At 37.0% G+C, this 15,469-nt stretch overlaps 2 protein-coding genes and 1 long non-coding RNA gene across 4 annotated transcripts; 1 reads left to right on the top strand and 2 right to left on the bottom strand.

Moving 5' to 3' along the window:
• Window positions 1-618: 618 nt before the first annotated feature.
• Window positions 619-3,273, bottom strand: LOC126380937 (uncharacterized). 2 transcript variants are annotated; one of them, XM_050030511.1, is made up of 6 exons: window positions 3,162-3,273; window positions 2,265-2,691; window positions 1,703-2,076; window positions 1,400-1,607; window positions 1,139-1,290; window positions 619-1,056 (listed from the first exon to the last, which is right to left on the bottom strand). In XM_050030511.1, exons 2-6 carry the CDS (start codon window positions 2,599-2,601, stop codon window positions 832-834), a joined length of 1,296 nt encoding a protein of 431 aa, XP_049886468.1. In that variant the 5' UTR covers window positions 2,602-2,691; window positions 3,162-3,273; the 3' UTR covers window positions 619-831. The 2 variants fall into 2 exon arrangements, with proteins under 2 accessions (XP_049886468.1, XP_049886469.1); XM_050030512.1 differs by lacking the exon at window positions 3,162-3,273 and having other exon boundaries at window positions 2,265-2,773.
• Window positions 3,274-4,344: 1,071 nt separating this feature from the next.
• Window positions 4,345-5,781, top strand: LOC126380938 (KRAB-A domain-containing protein 2-like). The gene is made up of 2 exons (XM_050030513.1): window positions 4,345-5,305; window positions 5,451-5,781. Exons 1-2 carry the CDS (start codon window positions 4,365-4,367, stop codon window positions 5,677-5,679), a joined length of 1,170 nt encoding a protein of 389 aa, XP_049886470.1. The 5' UTR covers window positions 4,345-4,364; the 3' UTR covers window positions 5,680-5,781.
• A 339-nt stretch (window positions 5,782-6,120) lies between these two features.
• LOC126380948 (uncharacterized) lies at window positions 6,121-7,750 on the bottom strand. Its single transcript, XR_007568589.1, has 4 exons — window positions 7,475-7,750; window positions 7,244-7,312; window positions 6,457-7,156; window positions 6,121-6,330 (listed from the first exon to the last, which is right to left on the bottom strand). It is a non-coding gene; the product is annotated as an uncharacterized LOC126380948 (long non-coding RNA).
• Window positions 7,751-15,469: the final 7,719 nt, after the last annotated feature.

Raw genomic sequence — 15,469 nt, 5'->3', positions numbered from 1 at the left:
CGAACGAATCGTCATTGAATCTGGTGAACAAATTCTTTGTTGATATTGGCGAAAAGCTTGGCTCAAACATCGTCAACAGTGGAGACAACCTGTTCAAGCCTTTCTTAAGGTGGTTCGATACGGTTAGCTAGGCGCTCAAGCGTCAATAGATGGCGTTGGTGCCTTAATTTGACATAATTATTTATTTTTGGATTTTATACACAATATTGTTTCAAAGTTATACGTTTGCCGGTAATAGCGTAATATTTGTCATGATTTAACTAAATTTCAATTGAGTTGCAGTTCACGTAATACTTTTATTTGAATAAATAAAAGTTACCACCAAAAGCCGAACATCTCACACACACATTGATAGTTATGTTTGTTTACGAAACCAATTACTAATTTCGCCAGTTTAAACGTCAACGGAATAGTCTAGTTGGATGAATAACAGGATTCTATATGAGATGGGTCTGGCTGGATACTAGGGTTCCAACCTCGCTTTATTATTACTTTTTTTTTATTGTAACATTTTTTTCCCATTTATCCTGCTTAGTTTTTGCTAGAAATTGCTGTTAAAATATTTGATTTTATTTCATATTTTTCCTGATAAGTAAGTACATATAAAAAGAAAACCAGTTAAGTTTGCAGTAAGTTATATTGTTATTTTATGTTATTTATTTACAAACGGCTATATCAAACAGGCTAACGAAAATTATTGATATTTGAAGTAAGATTCAGATTTCGTTTATTCAGATTAGGATATAATATTTATCTCTTTCTGATTGTCACTACTTTATACAATGCAAAGCAAACAGCGCGCTTGTTCACTAAGTAGTAATAAAATAATTGCTACCACATAATTGAAATATCAATACATTTTTGTTTTTTTGTTACTCTTCGAAGTACTACCTCTGGCAAAATACAATTTTTATAAAATGTTACTAATTTTGGCATCATATTTTTAATGAAATTTTCGTCACGCTGTACTTCCAACACTGTGATGTCAAAACTTGGAGAAACATAGCCAATGAAGTAACATTTCATCATTTTTGAAACCCGCAGTTGACCCTGGATCTGCAATCAGAACACCCGTTTTTGTAAAAAATATTATATTATTACAAGCAGTATTATATCTGCTATAATAATTACAATATACCTGATAGTAATAGTTGTGTTTTTTATTTATTTGTAATGCACCAGTGTCATCAACCAAAAGGGGAAAGTTTTTACGATCTTTGGCCGCAGAAAAAATGTCTTGATTGTTGCGAGCCAATGAAGGAAAACATTTTTTTTCTTCTTCTATTACTCCTGAAATACATAAAATCATATAAATAATACTATCATATAGATAACTATGGACACATTAATAATGTATACGTGAAGGCATATGTAGGTAATATCATATAGTATCACATACCATCTGGGCTAGCTCCAAGAAAACCAAATTCTTCATCAATATATAACCCAGCAGGCCGTACGGCTTTGTTCATTTTTTCTATGAACAAGGTTCTGGCCACTGATTCATGGTTTTGGCCGTAGGCCATGTCATTGGTCAAGATATTGTTTTTATATAAAACACTCTTCACTTGGTTATGGCATGGTGTTGTAGATTTTCGCTTGCATATCTGCAACAAAGTTAAAATTACATAAATCATAGTTTTTTTTTTAACTCTTACTCTGCTCCACATGGGAAAGTATTTATACTAATAATTGAATTTACCATTCCGAACTGACTAGCGGTAAGCCTGTCGCATCTATATGTAGTGTAGACATCATTATCGTGTTGTCCAATTGTTGCACTTTCAATATATTTTATTTGATCTATTGTCGTTTCGAAGTCTTTCAGTTTTAGAAGACACGCTTCCTTTAGATCTTTCCCTAAAACTGACTCATCTACATCTTTGGCGTTTGGACCATAATTGTGGTCAGTTTTGGGTTTAGGCGCAAAAAGTCGCCTGCGAATGTATTTTTTGCGCCTTTCCTTGGACTTTTCCGATTGGGCAATGTACTTTTTAAAAGTTTGTCCAGGGCTACTTCTTATATGTTTCTTCCAAGCATTTGTGTGCCATTTCTGACCACGAGAGTGCGAGAGACCTGTTATAAAAAATATCCTTAAAAAATTTCTAAGTCTTTTATCCCATAGTGCCTTGAAGGCGTATAATATTATGTGAGTATAAAAAATATTGTGTGTGGATAAAGTATGTATATAAATAAATATATATACTGTGAATAATATAGAAAATGAATTGAACAAATGCAATAATTACATTACATATTCTTACCAGCAATATATACTCTTCGCTGATATGAGCCACCCTTGTACAGACTCAATCTTTTCCCGCAGACAAATTTGCTGACAACACTCATGAAATTTTCAACAACATTTGTTGTGTTGTTTGATAGTCGATGGCATTTTGACATGACTGCCTCGTTTGCTGCACAAATGTGGGCCCAAACTGCAGGTGCCTTAGTTTTAAGGTCGTCTAAAGAATTTGTGTCTTTTTCATCACTGTTCTGGCAGAATCGACAATAATATGCCTTACAATCTTGGTGGCAGCCAAATACATGAGATGGGCCATTTTTGAGATCCTCTCTCATTGAATTATGATCAGCTTCCATAATTATCTTTCTTGAAACCGCTGTAAGTTTTTGTAATTTTGGCTTGAGAATCTTCCGGCCAAATAATGGTAACTTTGTATTTCCTATAATCTGAAATAAAAGGTTATCTAAATATATAAAAGGAGAAACTGACTGACTAACTAGCTGACATATCAACGAACAGCCTAAACGGCATGCAGGTACCTTTGTAAACTTAAAGCTTAGTTGCAACAGGATATTGCAAAATTCCCACGGAAACGGGAGTTATTGGGAAAAGGCATTTGTATGAAAAAATCTAAAGCGCGTAAGATAGATGATTTCAATCTAGCATGCATACATGCATACCTTAGTAAATAAAAAGTTTACATGGTCAATTAATTTATCATTAGATCAAGTTTAACATAAAATAGATCTACTAAGAAAAAAAATTCACACTAGATCTATGATGGATCTGGAGAATGGATCTACTGAGATTGAAGGTTATTATTGACTGTGTTTCGAACTAAGTGCACTAAGATTAAAAAACTTATGAGAAATTGGTAAGGCAGAATGATTGTATTTTATTTTCATTGGTATTTTACCTTGTACAATGCTCCAGTGTAATTCTTAATCACATGGTTTTTACATTCATTTTTTTTTATTTGGGTCCCATATGAAACCTTTTCTCTTAATTGTGCATATGTTACCGGCCAAACCCGATTTTAGGCCAAACTAGTTTTGCCTAGGCTAAACTAGTTCATCCTATGTGCGATCGGATAAACCGGTACAGACTAGGCCAAACTGGTCTGTCCCAAGGGTGATAGGAGAAACTAGTTTATCCTAGGAGGAACTAGTTGAGCCTAATAAAAATAAGTTCACTTCAGGATAAACTAGTCTGGCCTAGTCTATACTAATATTTCCTAGTGAGAAATGTTTAAAGTCGGCGCCGTATTTACCTGGACTAGAATGACAGTTATGTTTTAAGCTAAAGTAGTCTTTACGAACGAGACACAAAGTGTATTATGCGTTGTGTTCATTGTCGAGCCATAATTATGGCAAAATAAGCTTTGATTGTTCGGTAGTAAAGTCGTTTTTTGCTTAAAACATAACTGTGATTCTAGTCCAGGTAATTACTGCGCCGACTTTAAGCGAGTAGGTCCCCGGTACGTGTAAAGTTTTGTATATTCGGGGAATCCCCCGATCGTATTTCTCACGCCCCGCGCGTCCCCCACCGTTTTGTATATTCGGGAAATCCCCCGATCGTATTTCTCACGCCCCGCGCGTCCCCCACCGTCGTCGCTTGCCCAGTTACGCTCATTCTGCTTTGAATTGAGGAAGCGTTAGGTGATACTCGTGTTTTGTATATTTTTTCGGTTTTGTTTTATGTTATCATGGATGAGCCTTCTACATCTAGTAGACAAGCAGATCAAAAAATGTGGAGAGAAAAGTTTTTAGCAGAAATTTTGGAAAGTGAAACAAGAAAGTCTTCTCATTATAATGTGTTATAATCAGATAAATATTCGGAACTGGTTGAACAAGTGGAAGATGCTGAGAAGTCGGAAATAAGGACACCCTTACAACAAAGACGACTAAAACGATTTGGTGTGCTAAAAATAGGAGACGTAAAAAAACTAATAGCACGGAGGGATGGGAATATAAAATACTACCTACAGGCTGATGAGCTTTATGATGTGATTGACGCAGCTCATGTGGCGGTTGGACACGGCGGACGTGACAGAATGTTAGCCGAGACATCAAAAAAGTATGCTAATATCACAAAAGAAATGATAAGCCTCTATTTATCAATGTGTGATGTATGTCAACAAAAAAAGACAAAAAAGAAGAGAGGACTAGTTTCTAAGCCGATTCTTCACACTGAAATGAATAGCAGATGTCAAGTGGATTTGATCGATTTTCAGACACAACCAGACGAACAATTCAAATTTATTATGGTTTACCAAGACCATTTAACAAAATTTGTTCTTCTGCGTGCGTTAACATCTAAGAGAGCGGCAGAAGTGGCCTACCACCTGAATGATATATTTCTGACCATAGGAGCACCATGTATTCTCCAATCCGACAATGGTAGAGAATTTGTCAATAACGTGATTAGTGAGCTCGCAACTCTTTGGCCAGAACTTAAAATTGTGCATGGAAAACCAAGGCACAGTCAAAGTCAGGGTTCCGTTGAACGCGCTAATCAAGATATAGAGAACATGATAAGTTCCTGGCTGAAGGACAACAATTCAACGAAATGGTCGGAGGGTTTAAGATATGTCCAATTTATGAAAAACCGTGCCTTTCACTCGGGAATAAAGCAATCACCTTACAAGGCCTTATTCGGGATAGAGCCTAGAGTAGGCCTTTCGACATCGTCGTTACCGCAAGATATACTAAAAGATATTCAGGACGAGGATGACCTTAGACAAGTTATCGAAGATGATTCGGAATGTAACCAGAGTGAAGATGGCGATGGCGGCGTTGTGGAAATTGACACACAAAACATTAAAGATGCTAGAAGAAGTGCGGCAGAAAATCTTGAAAAGCAAGCAAAAAGAATGAAAGCTTCTTCTGACAAATCCCATCCACCTGCCAACATAGGAGACAATGTAACTATACCAATTCCAGACGTAGACAAAGGCAGAGGTGATCTCAGAAATATAATTGGGGTTATTCTTCAGAGAAACGATGAGGGCTTTTACAAAATTGGCACCAAACATGGTGTATTGCAAAAATTATACTGCAGGTACAGATTTTTTGCTCACTGTATTTTTAAAGCCCGTTTTAATAATACTTAATATAAATATGTGTACTTATAATTTAATATCGATATTACGATATTTTTCTGGTGATTGAAAAACATTAGTTTTAATTTGTTTTTTTTATTTCAGAACTGAATTCGATATTTGCAGTCAGAAATTTTTGAGCGTAGGCGAGGTTGACCAAGATACTGAAATATCTCTGAGGACTGCAGCCACTAAACATTCAGTTGGTTCAGGGCAAGGATTCGTAAGGTGCAGCTGCATAAGGAACTGCTTGACAAACAGGTGCAAATGCAAGAAAAAGAAGGTGCTCTGCAATTCCAAATGCCATCAGAGTACAGCATGCAAAAATAAGTGAAATTTATTTTGTTCTAAATGATAAACATTAATAATACAATCTTATCTAATTAATAATTTACAAATTACAAATGATAAATACATCTTGATTTTATAACTAGTATTTCTGGTATTTTATTATTCCCTGTTAGCATAAAATAGGCTAAGCTAACTAGCTTTCTTGACGTGTACCCATTCATAGAAGGCCCAACCAGTTTCTCCTAGGCCAGACTAGTTTATCCTGAAGTGAACTTATTTTTATTAGGCTCAACTAGTTCCTCCTAGGATAAACTAGTTCCTCCTATCACCCTTAGGACAGACCAGTTTGGCCTAGTCTGTACCGGTTTATCCGATCGCATATAGAATGAACTAGTTTAGCCTAGGCAAAACTAGTTTGGCCTAAAATCGGGTTTGGCCGGTAACATATACACAGATGAATCTCCATCTCCTATAAATATTAAATATTTTACACCATGCATCTTTTGACTCCTCTCAAACCCTTCTACTAGGATGTCCGCCTCCATTCCCGTAGATGGTCCTTCGTAGTTCTTGAAACACATATGCTCCGAAACTTGTTCTTCTTTTTTTTTTCATAAATGTGACAGTGGTAACAATATTTGTTTTTTATGCCTAAGAATAAGCATTTCTTGGTCTCTTTTCCAATAATGCAGGCCTAAAAAAATTAAATTTTATAAATAATGCTTACAAACAGAATTTACTGGATAAACAAAAGATATTAGTAACAAACTTTATAGCTGTTATACTTACAAAATATCTATATTTTCAGAAACAAACTTACCATGCCTGATGGAGAGCTATAATCATGACCATATGATCGTTTAGGCCAGCCTCCATCCACATACACTGTTATGTATGGAATACCATTTGCATCTACATTATTTTTTTGCATAGCAATAGCCTTTTCTCTTTCTCCATTTTTTTGGATCTCCTAAGTTAGTTCATCTTTCCAAACTTCACCTAATAATTTTTCTGTCTCTCGGAATTTGGAAGCTGATATTGTAGGTATATACATCAAGTTGGTGATGTGTGCAGCCTGTGCATAATAGCTTCCAGCTGTTAATGTCCCCCAAACAAACGCTTTGTTAAGATTTTCATCTTTTTCATTGCAGTATCTAAATTGTTTCTCACACATACTGCATTGGAAAGTAAACATACTGTTGAAACCATTTCTAAACTCCTCAACAAAGACTATGCTGCTACCACCACATTGCGAACGGTGTCTCTCAAGTTTGAAAGCCCACATAAGGACATGTGGTAGATCAACAAACCTGTTACCAGACAGACTACCCAAACTATCTGGTGCATATTCCACAGTTAACTCGTGGCTTTTAACAGTGGGATCAATCAGTGGCCAATTTACCTCCAAAGGTTTTGATCGGGGGGGCTCTTTCTCAGTTCTTTGCTGAGTGTCAGTAAAATTTGCTTCCACAAGATTTTTTTTTTTACTTCCACTGTAGGTTTTGAGAGTATTATTTGCTCTAAAATTAATAGAGTGAAAGTCACAAAAGAGAAAATGTTAAAAATACTTATAAAATATAAAAAATAAAGTTAAGTTTTTCCCTTACACAGATTTGTTTGAAGGCACGTCGTTTTCGTCATTTAGTTTTTTTTTCTTGCACCATACGTCGCTACGGCTGTAAAAGTAACGAAGAGATGTACAATTTTCAAAAATCTAAGGTCGTGCGTTACGTAAAGCACGGTCACGACGCGTGCTCCAAGCGCTCGTATCTTATTCAGCACAATACAAGCACAAGCACTTCACTGTACTGCACAAGTGATCACTGCATTGCACTTACCTTTTTATTTCTCCATGATAACGTTTCATTTGTGCTTGGCTTCGTTTTCGATTTTTCCGGGGGCCAGAATACTGGTGGTTTAAGTAGTCTTTGCGACTAGTTTGAGGTTCCATATTTTAATCCGCCCGGCCCCACAAGTTTCACAAAACTCGATGAATAAATTATTTAATAAAACAAATAACCATTACAATATAAACTGGAAGTGGAAAAGAAACGAATGACATGACATGACAGGAACAGGTTAGTTTTTTTTTTGTTTTGGTTTTTCCCGAAGGGTAAGGCAAAGGGAACTATGCCCATACAGCCATGTCTGACGTATTTTTTTCTTGATGATTAATGAAATGATGAAAGGTGATGATGATGAAACCTAAGCCCCCACCCTCGGAGTAGACTCCTACTCCGAACCCCAAACGAATTAACTCAAAAGTCCGCATAAACTTTTGAGTTATGAAGCGGCTTCCCGGCACGAAGCGAAAATAGGCAGATACACTTTGTTTATTGAATACTCCAATATAATAACACTTGCGAATGTCTTCCAACTAACTTAATGCGATCATTAACCACAAAACACCACTTCGTATTAATTATTTAGATTACTCAATGAAGAAAGCAACTGTCCCGTTCCCGTTTCCCGCCGAAAAGCCGGAACAGGTTAGGTTATGGTCGCATTCAGAATCGAAAAGATTCATTTCGACGTATAACCTTACCGATTCATATGAGCGGGTTGTTCGATCATCTGGCAGCAGAAATACTGTTATTATAAAACGTTCGGGTGAACGTAATTTATGAACGCTTCTTTAACGAAGGGAGAGGGCAAGTGACACACCGTTTCACACACGAGCAAGAGCGGCAACGTCGCATTTTCAGCGAACTGACAACGTAGCTATGCACACTAATGGATATTCCGAAGCGTATGACACTGTAACCGTTCACTAATACATTAACAAATTTTAAACAAATATTGATCTCGTTTTTACGATGATTTAACAGTATTTTCTGTTGAAAAGCAATTTCACGCAAATATATACAAAAATAAATGCCATTGAAATAAGTTTCAATGTAAAATTAAGTGGCGTGTGCCCATATCTGAATAAATAAACTAGTATGGAAATCGAACCACCTTAAGATCAAGCGCCCATGGGGAGTCATTGGTATTGCTTGAAACGGACCATGCAGAGATTGAATCAATTATTCTTGCACTACGATCAGATTGCGCCTCGGGTATCGACAATATCTCTGCGACAACCCTAAAGGAATCCAAGGATGTACTTGTTCCTGTCATAACACATGTTTGTAACAGATCCATGTCCACCGGAATCTTTCCTGTATAACTACAGACCCATATCGGTCCTGCCTGTGTTATCAAAGGTCCTCGAAAAAGTGCTGAATCTCAGGCTTGTACAGTTTCTTAATGCCTACAAAACAATTGCTGACACGCAATACGGTTTCCGTTCTGGTGTCAGTTCGGAAGATGCTGTAACAGATTTAGCTGGTGCGGTAGTAGAGGATCTAGATAATAATAGGAGATGCCTTGGAATTTTCTTAGATTTGTCCAAGGCCTTTGACACTGTCCATGTTCCCATCTTTCTTTCGAAACTCGAGGAATGCGGTGTTCGAGGCGTAGCGTATAAAATATTCCAAGACTATCTTGTAAATCGCAATCAACGCGTCAGGGTAGGTGGAATTCTAAGTCAATCGTTGCCAATAACATATGGTGTTCCCCAGGGCTCTATTCTGGGGCCCACACTCTTCTTGCTGTATATCAATCAGTTATGCCGGCTCTCCATCCCTAACTGCAGAATATTTACTTACGCAGATGATACCGCTTTACTTATTTCTGGCCCGGGCTGGGATGCAGTACGATCTAATGCTGAAACTGCTCTCCGAATTGTTAGCAACTGGCTATCTATAAATCGCCTCACGTTAAACATAGCCAAAACGACGTATCTTCCTTTTCATATAGGACCAAGAACTCGCCCATCCTCACTGTTTGACTTAAAAATACACAGTTGTTCCACGTTAACGACCGCATGCTCCTGTCTCCCTTTAGACAGAGCCAATAAGGTAAAATATCTTGGTGTTACTTTGGATGAATGTCTAAATTGGAAACCTCAAATAGAAAACTTATCATCAAGATGTAGACGACTTATCTATATCTTTAGATCATTACGTCACTCCGCTGATGCTGACACTCTTGGTGTAGTATATCTTTCACTTTGTCAGTCGATTCTGTCGTACTGCATCCGCGCCTGGGGTGCTGCTGCTAAAACGTTCATGACTACTGTAGAACGGGCTCAGCGAGCCATACTAAAAGTAATGTTCTTTAAACATTCTAGATACCCCACTGTTGAATTGTATCAGTTGGCCAAGGTGCTTACGGTTAGGCAGATTTACTTTCTGCGCTCCATATTGCGTAAACATCCAGAAGTCCCCGCATCTCGCGATCCTAACAAACGCACCATTCGTGACATCTGCCCAACAGTTTCAAATAGGACAAATTTTGCTACCAAACAGTTCAAAGTTGCAAGTTCTGTGGTGTACAATAAGCTTAATAAAACTATCGACAACATGCATTCTCTCAACAAATATGAACTTAAAAATAAGGTGCAACATTACCTCCTAACCTTAAACTATATGGACACTGAAAAGCTATTGACTACTGTCCAATAGTTTCTTAATTGTTTAATTACCTATATTTAGGAGATATCCTTTTCATGTTAGCCCCGGCCAAATATTTTCATTGGGTATTCCTATCGGCACTACTTGTACACATAACCACCCACATACGCATACATTTACACCAATGCAGTGGCTAGCGTATAATAATACCTTTCCGATCCCAAGTCCATATACGACGTTGGGCTGCATTGGTGACTAAATATCACGTTTTTACACACACACACACACACACACGCACGCATGCACGCACGCACGCACGCACGCACGCACGCACGCACGCACGCACGCACGCACGCACGCACGCACGCACGCACACAGACGCACGGACGCACGGACGCACGGACGCACGGACGCACGGACGCACGGACGCACGGACGCACGGACGCACGGACGCACGGACGCACGGACGCACGGACGCACGGACGCACGGACGCACGGACGCACGGACGCACGGACGCACGGACGCACGGACGCACGGACGCACGGACGCACGGACGCACGGACGCACGGACGCACGGACGCACGGACGCACGGACGCACGGACGCACGGACGCACGGACGCACGGACGCACGGACGCACGGACGCACGGACGCACGGACGCACGGACGCACGGACGCACGGACGCACGGACGCACGCACGCACGCACGCACGCACGCACGCACACACGCACACACGCACACACACACACACGCACGCACACACACACACACACTATACACGCAGTAATAACACAGACTAAACATATTACCGTTTCTTACTCCGTATGCTGCTATATTTTATAATTATTATAATAAGCCTTGGTCTGTACCTTAGCACTAAAACTTTCCGGACTCGCTGACCCCCCAAAATACAGATTTTCCTAGTTTGGGGGACAGAGAATCACTATTTGTATCAAAACTCTGTATGATCAACTGCTATTGTAACTTTTCGTTTTGTACTATCGGACTGATCGAGGAGATGAGTGACCAGTGAATGCTAGTTTTAGACTGATCATATATTTCTTATTATAAAAGATTACAGTTTGTACCTTATACATAGTAGGTATACTATAACTTATCTCACTACATCTTCCATCCTTTTTTTAAAAAAATAATAATAATAGAATTATTTTTTTTTAAACAATACATACATACATACATAAACTCACGCCCGTAATCCCAAATGGGGTGGGCAGAGCCACAAGTAATCAAAGACAACTTGCAGCCACTGTTGATACGTTTTAAACAATATTATAATATAATGCGGTTACATAGTTTTTTTTTTTTTTTTTTGTTACTACATACTAATCTAAATTAGTCTAAATGTACCTGTCTATAAAATTAAGTTTAGCTTTAATTACAGATTACCATGATACAGTTTTGTTCTATTCTTGTGAACAATATCAACTTTTCCATTTTTCATTATTTTCACATTTGGTGATATATCTTTTATTACCTTATATGGACCTGAATACAATGTGTCCATTTTACTACCTTCTTCATTTTTAACTAGAATTAAATCATTTACCTTATATGTAATTGGATTAATATACTTATCATATTCTATTTTTCGCTTAATTTTACTGTTAACTAAATTTTCCTTAGCTTGTCTTTGACTAATTTGTAAACGATACTTTAACTCATATGGGTAGTCATTGAAATTATATAATGGCTCTACAATTTTACACAAATTATTTGGAAGTGAACACAATTTTCCAAAAACTAACTCGAAAGGAGTAAATTTCGTTTCAGAATGAACGGTCGTATTATAGGCAAAACACCAAAAGGGTAGCCAAGTGCTCCAAGTTTCGGAATGGTTATCTGTTTGGATTCGAAGGAATGACTTTAAATGTTTATGGGTTACCTCTAGTGCGCCTATGGACTGGTGATGTTATGCAGCTGAGTTAAGTTGTTTAATTTTTAGTAATTTACATACCTCTTGGAAAATTGTTGATGTAAACTCCTTTCCCCTGTCAGTAGCTATCTCCGATGGCACGCCATATCTGAGAATAAAGTTATTAACTAATGTTTTTGCTACTTCTTCTGCCTTTTTAGATATTAAAGGATAGGCTTCAATGTACTTTGTTAGTTCACACTGTATTGTGAGTATGTATGAATAATTGTTTTCGTCAGTATCTAAAGGTCCTACAAGGTCTAAATATATTTTTTCGAATGCTGTATTGGCCGTCGTAATAATAACCATACGTTCCTTTATAGGTTTTGAATATTTTTGTTTTTGGCATTTTTCGCATCGTTGAACGAATTTTTTCACATCATCGTCTAACCCTGGCCAATAATAATATTTTTTAATGTTATTTGACATCCTTCTCATACCAGCATGGCCACTACTAGGTAAGAGATGGAAGTCATTCAATATGACACGTCTGTCATCTTTATTTTCTACTCTTTCAATATTATTCAAAATATTGACTCTTGGTTTGAATTCATTCTTTAAGTTTTTCATCTCATTTGTCAATTTATTTATAAAGAGTTTATTCTCATTATTTTTTATTATATATATTTCATTTATGTTTTCGCTTTTACATATTTTGTTCAGCTCTGTCACAAATTCGCATCGCGTCACTTGCGATTCAGAGTCGAAATATTTTATGTACATTATTTTGTTCGTTGGTACATAACATAATGATTTAGTTTCTTTACTAATGAAACCTTGTTTTTGTAACAACTTATATCGTTTTTGTTCAATGAATGTTAATTCAATTGATTCCGGTGATTTGATATGTGTACTTACGACTTTTGGTTGATCAGGCCTCAAGTCAGTTTGCACCATATCATCCGACGAATAATCTTTCATGTTTAATTTTTTAGCTTGTGCTCGCGTTGTCACACATAATACACTCTCGTGCATTTCCTTTAATTCATCTGATGTCATGCGGATTCGAGACAAGGCATCTGCAGCTGCATTGTTCGATCCTTGCACGTACTCGACTTCAAAATTATATTCTTCTAACGCAAGTCTAAATTTCATAAGACGGCTAGAAGGGTCTCTCATGTTAAACAGATAAACCAAAGGTTTATGATCGGTTTTAATTGTAAAACTTCTCCCATACAAATATACATGAAAATGTTTAACCGCCCATACAATAGCTAATAGTTCCTTCTCTATTACTGGATAATTACATTCAGCTTTATTTAATGTCCTACTAGCGAATGCTATGGGTTTATTATTATTATTTGTCAATATTGCGCCGATAGCATAATTAGATGCGTCAGTTTGAAGTATGAATTTATTGCTTTCAGAAAAATCAGGGTAATCTAATATTGGGGGTTGTACTATGCACGCTTTAAGCCTTTCAAATGAATTTTGGCAACTTTCGTTCCAATTAAAATTTACATTTTTCCTACAGAGTGTATTTAATGGATGTGCGATTTCTGCAAATTTTGGAATGAATTTTCTGTAATAATTGGTAAAAGCTACAAATCTTTTTACTTCATCTGTATTTTTTGGACATGGGTAATTTTTTACTATTTTAATTTTTTCGGGATCGGGTAATATACCTTCCTCAGATATGATGTGACCTAAATATAATATTTGTTTTTTTAGAAAATCACATTTTAAAGGATTTAATTTTAAATTAACCTGTCGTAATCTTTCAAAAACTTCTTGTAAATTTTTATTATGCGTTTCTAAATTTCGTCCAAAAACAACAAGATCGTCAAGATAGACAAGACATTTATCATAATTTAAACCTGCCATTGCTATATTTATCATACGCGAAAATGAACTTGGACTTGTTTTCAAACCCATAGGCATTCTGGTCATTTGGTATTGGCCTGAACAGAATGCTGTTAATTTTCTACTGTCTTTATTTAATTGAATGTTATAATAGCCTTGATGTAAATCTAAATGTGTGAAATAAACGCTGCCATTTAATGATTCCAAAATTTCACTTATATCAGGTAATGGATATTTATCATCTTCTATACAATTGTTGAGTTTTCGATAGTCAATAACTAATCGCCACTTTTTCTCACCTGACGAATCTAATTTTTTAGGTACAAGTAGCACAGGACTAGACCAGTCGCTTTTGCTATTTTCTATAACACCTTCCTCTAACATTTTATCTATTTGTCGTTTTATTTCTGATTTTTGGGTGAACGGTAATCTATATTGTTTAGTGAAAACTGGGCTTGTGTTCGGTTTCAGAGTTATAGAATGTGTATATATATCAGTTGTACTAATTTTATCTCCAGACAGGTAAAAAATATCTGCATATTTAGCGCATACACTCTCAATCGTCTTCCGTTCTTCACCTTTTAAATGGCTTAATTGTAATTTTGAAAATAATTCTTTAACTCTGTCTGAACACTCTGAACTTTTCTCCAACTTGTCATAAACGCAAACATTATATTCTTGCAGAGTGTGTATTTTTGGATTTAATTTTGTTAATGTCAATTTATTTTCCGTTACATTCAGTATTTTTACCGGAATAACGCCATTAACAGGAGATGCTATTGAGCCTGCTAAATAAACACCGTCCTGAATTTCAGCCGAACATACTACACAGTCTTCATTCAATTCCGTTTCAATATAATGTATAGACTCACACCGTGCGGGAATGTCAAAACTATTAACTATCGAACTGATAAAGGGAAAACACACTTTTCCGTTCGGTTTTATGTGTAAAGCTAAGAAATTTGTATTGAAGTCCAACTGCGCTTTAAACTTATTTAAGAAGTCACGACCGAGAATTCCATTAGACTTAATTGGTAATGTTTTAAAAACATAAAACTTGTGACTAACCAATTGATCCCCTAAACGTAAAGTTAAATAAACATACCCAATTGCGTGCACTTTGCCACCGAGTCCATTTATGATCACGCTTTCTTTATGGATTGGAATATTAAATTGCATGGCATGACTAAGTTTCCATGCAGATAGAGACGCGCCTGAGTCAACTAGGAATGAATAATGTTGACCACTTACGGATGAGCATATGTTTACATAACAGTTGCTATTGCTAGCCAGAATATAAGGTTCATCATTATTAGTCACGAAAAAACGTATCTGGTTCATTTTCTGAATTTTGTGGTTGTCGTTCTGTGTTATTGAAAAAATTTATGTTATGTTGTCTATGTGTCAATGCACGTCCTCTACTGTTATAAAACGTACCTCCTCGATTTGTTCGTCCTCGGAACGCATAACCTCTAGCTGGAAACTGGTGAGGGGTGCCTCGATGGTGGTATCCTCGAGCTCTTTGTGAAGAAGCTCTGTTGCTGTTAAAACTTAGGCTGCCTCTGAACCCACTGCGTCGGCCCCTGTTGTTGGAATTGAAATAATTTGGCCTATACATACCCATTATGTGCCCGGGGGT

The sequence above is a fragment of the Pectinophora gossypiella genome, unplaced genomic scaffold, assembly GCF_024362695.1.
Source record: "Pectinophora gossypiella unplaced genomic scaffold, ilPecGoss1.1 Pgos_32, whole genome shotgun sequence".
In the NCBI taxonomy this organism is placed as follows: Eukaryota; Metazoa; Arthropoda; class Insecta; order Lepidoptera; family Gelechiidae; genus Pectinophora; species Pectinophora gossypiella.
Note: the sequence above shows the minus strand (reverse complement) of the source record. Positions and strands in the feature narration are given on the sequence as shown.

What these genes read in the sequence shown, in the direction of transcription:
- LOC126380937 (XM_050030511.1), bottom strand. Translation starts at nt 2,601, where the DNA reads ATGGAAGCTGATCATAATTCAATGAGAGAGGATCTCAAAAATGGCCCA. An exon ending in GCGAAGAGTATATATTGCTG is followed by an intron (nt 2,077 to 2,264) that starts GTAAGAATATGT and finishes TTTTTATAACAG; the next exon opens with GTCTCTCGCACTCTCGTGGT. An exon ending in CCGCTAGTCAGTTCGGAATG is followed by an intron (nt 1,608 to 1,702) that starts GTAAATTCAATT and finishes ACTTTGTTGCAG; the next exon opens with ATATGCAAGCGAAAATCTAC.
- LOC126380938 (XM_050030513.1), top strand. Translation starts at nt 4,365, where the DNA reads ATGTGTGATGTATGTCAACAAAAAAAGACAAAAAAGAAGAGAGGACTA. An exon ending in TTGCAAAAATTATACTGCAG is followed by an intron (nt 5,306 to 5,450) that starts GTACAGATTTTT and finishes TTTTTATTTCAG; the next exon opens with AACTGAATTCGATATTTGCA.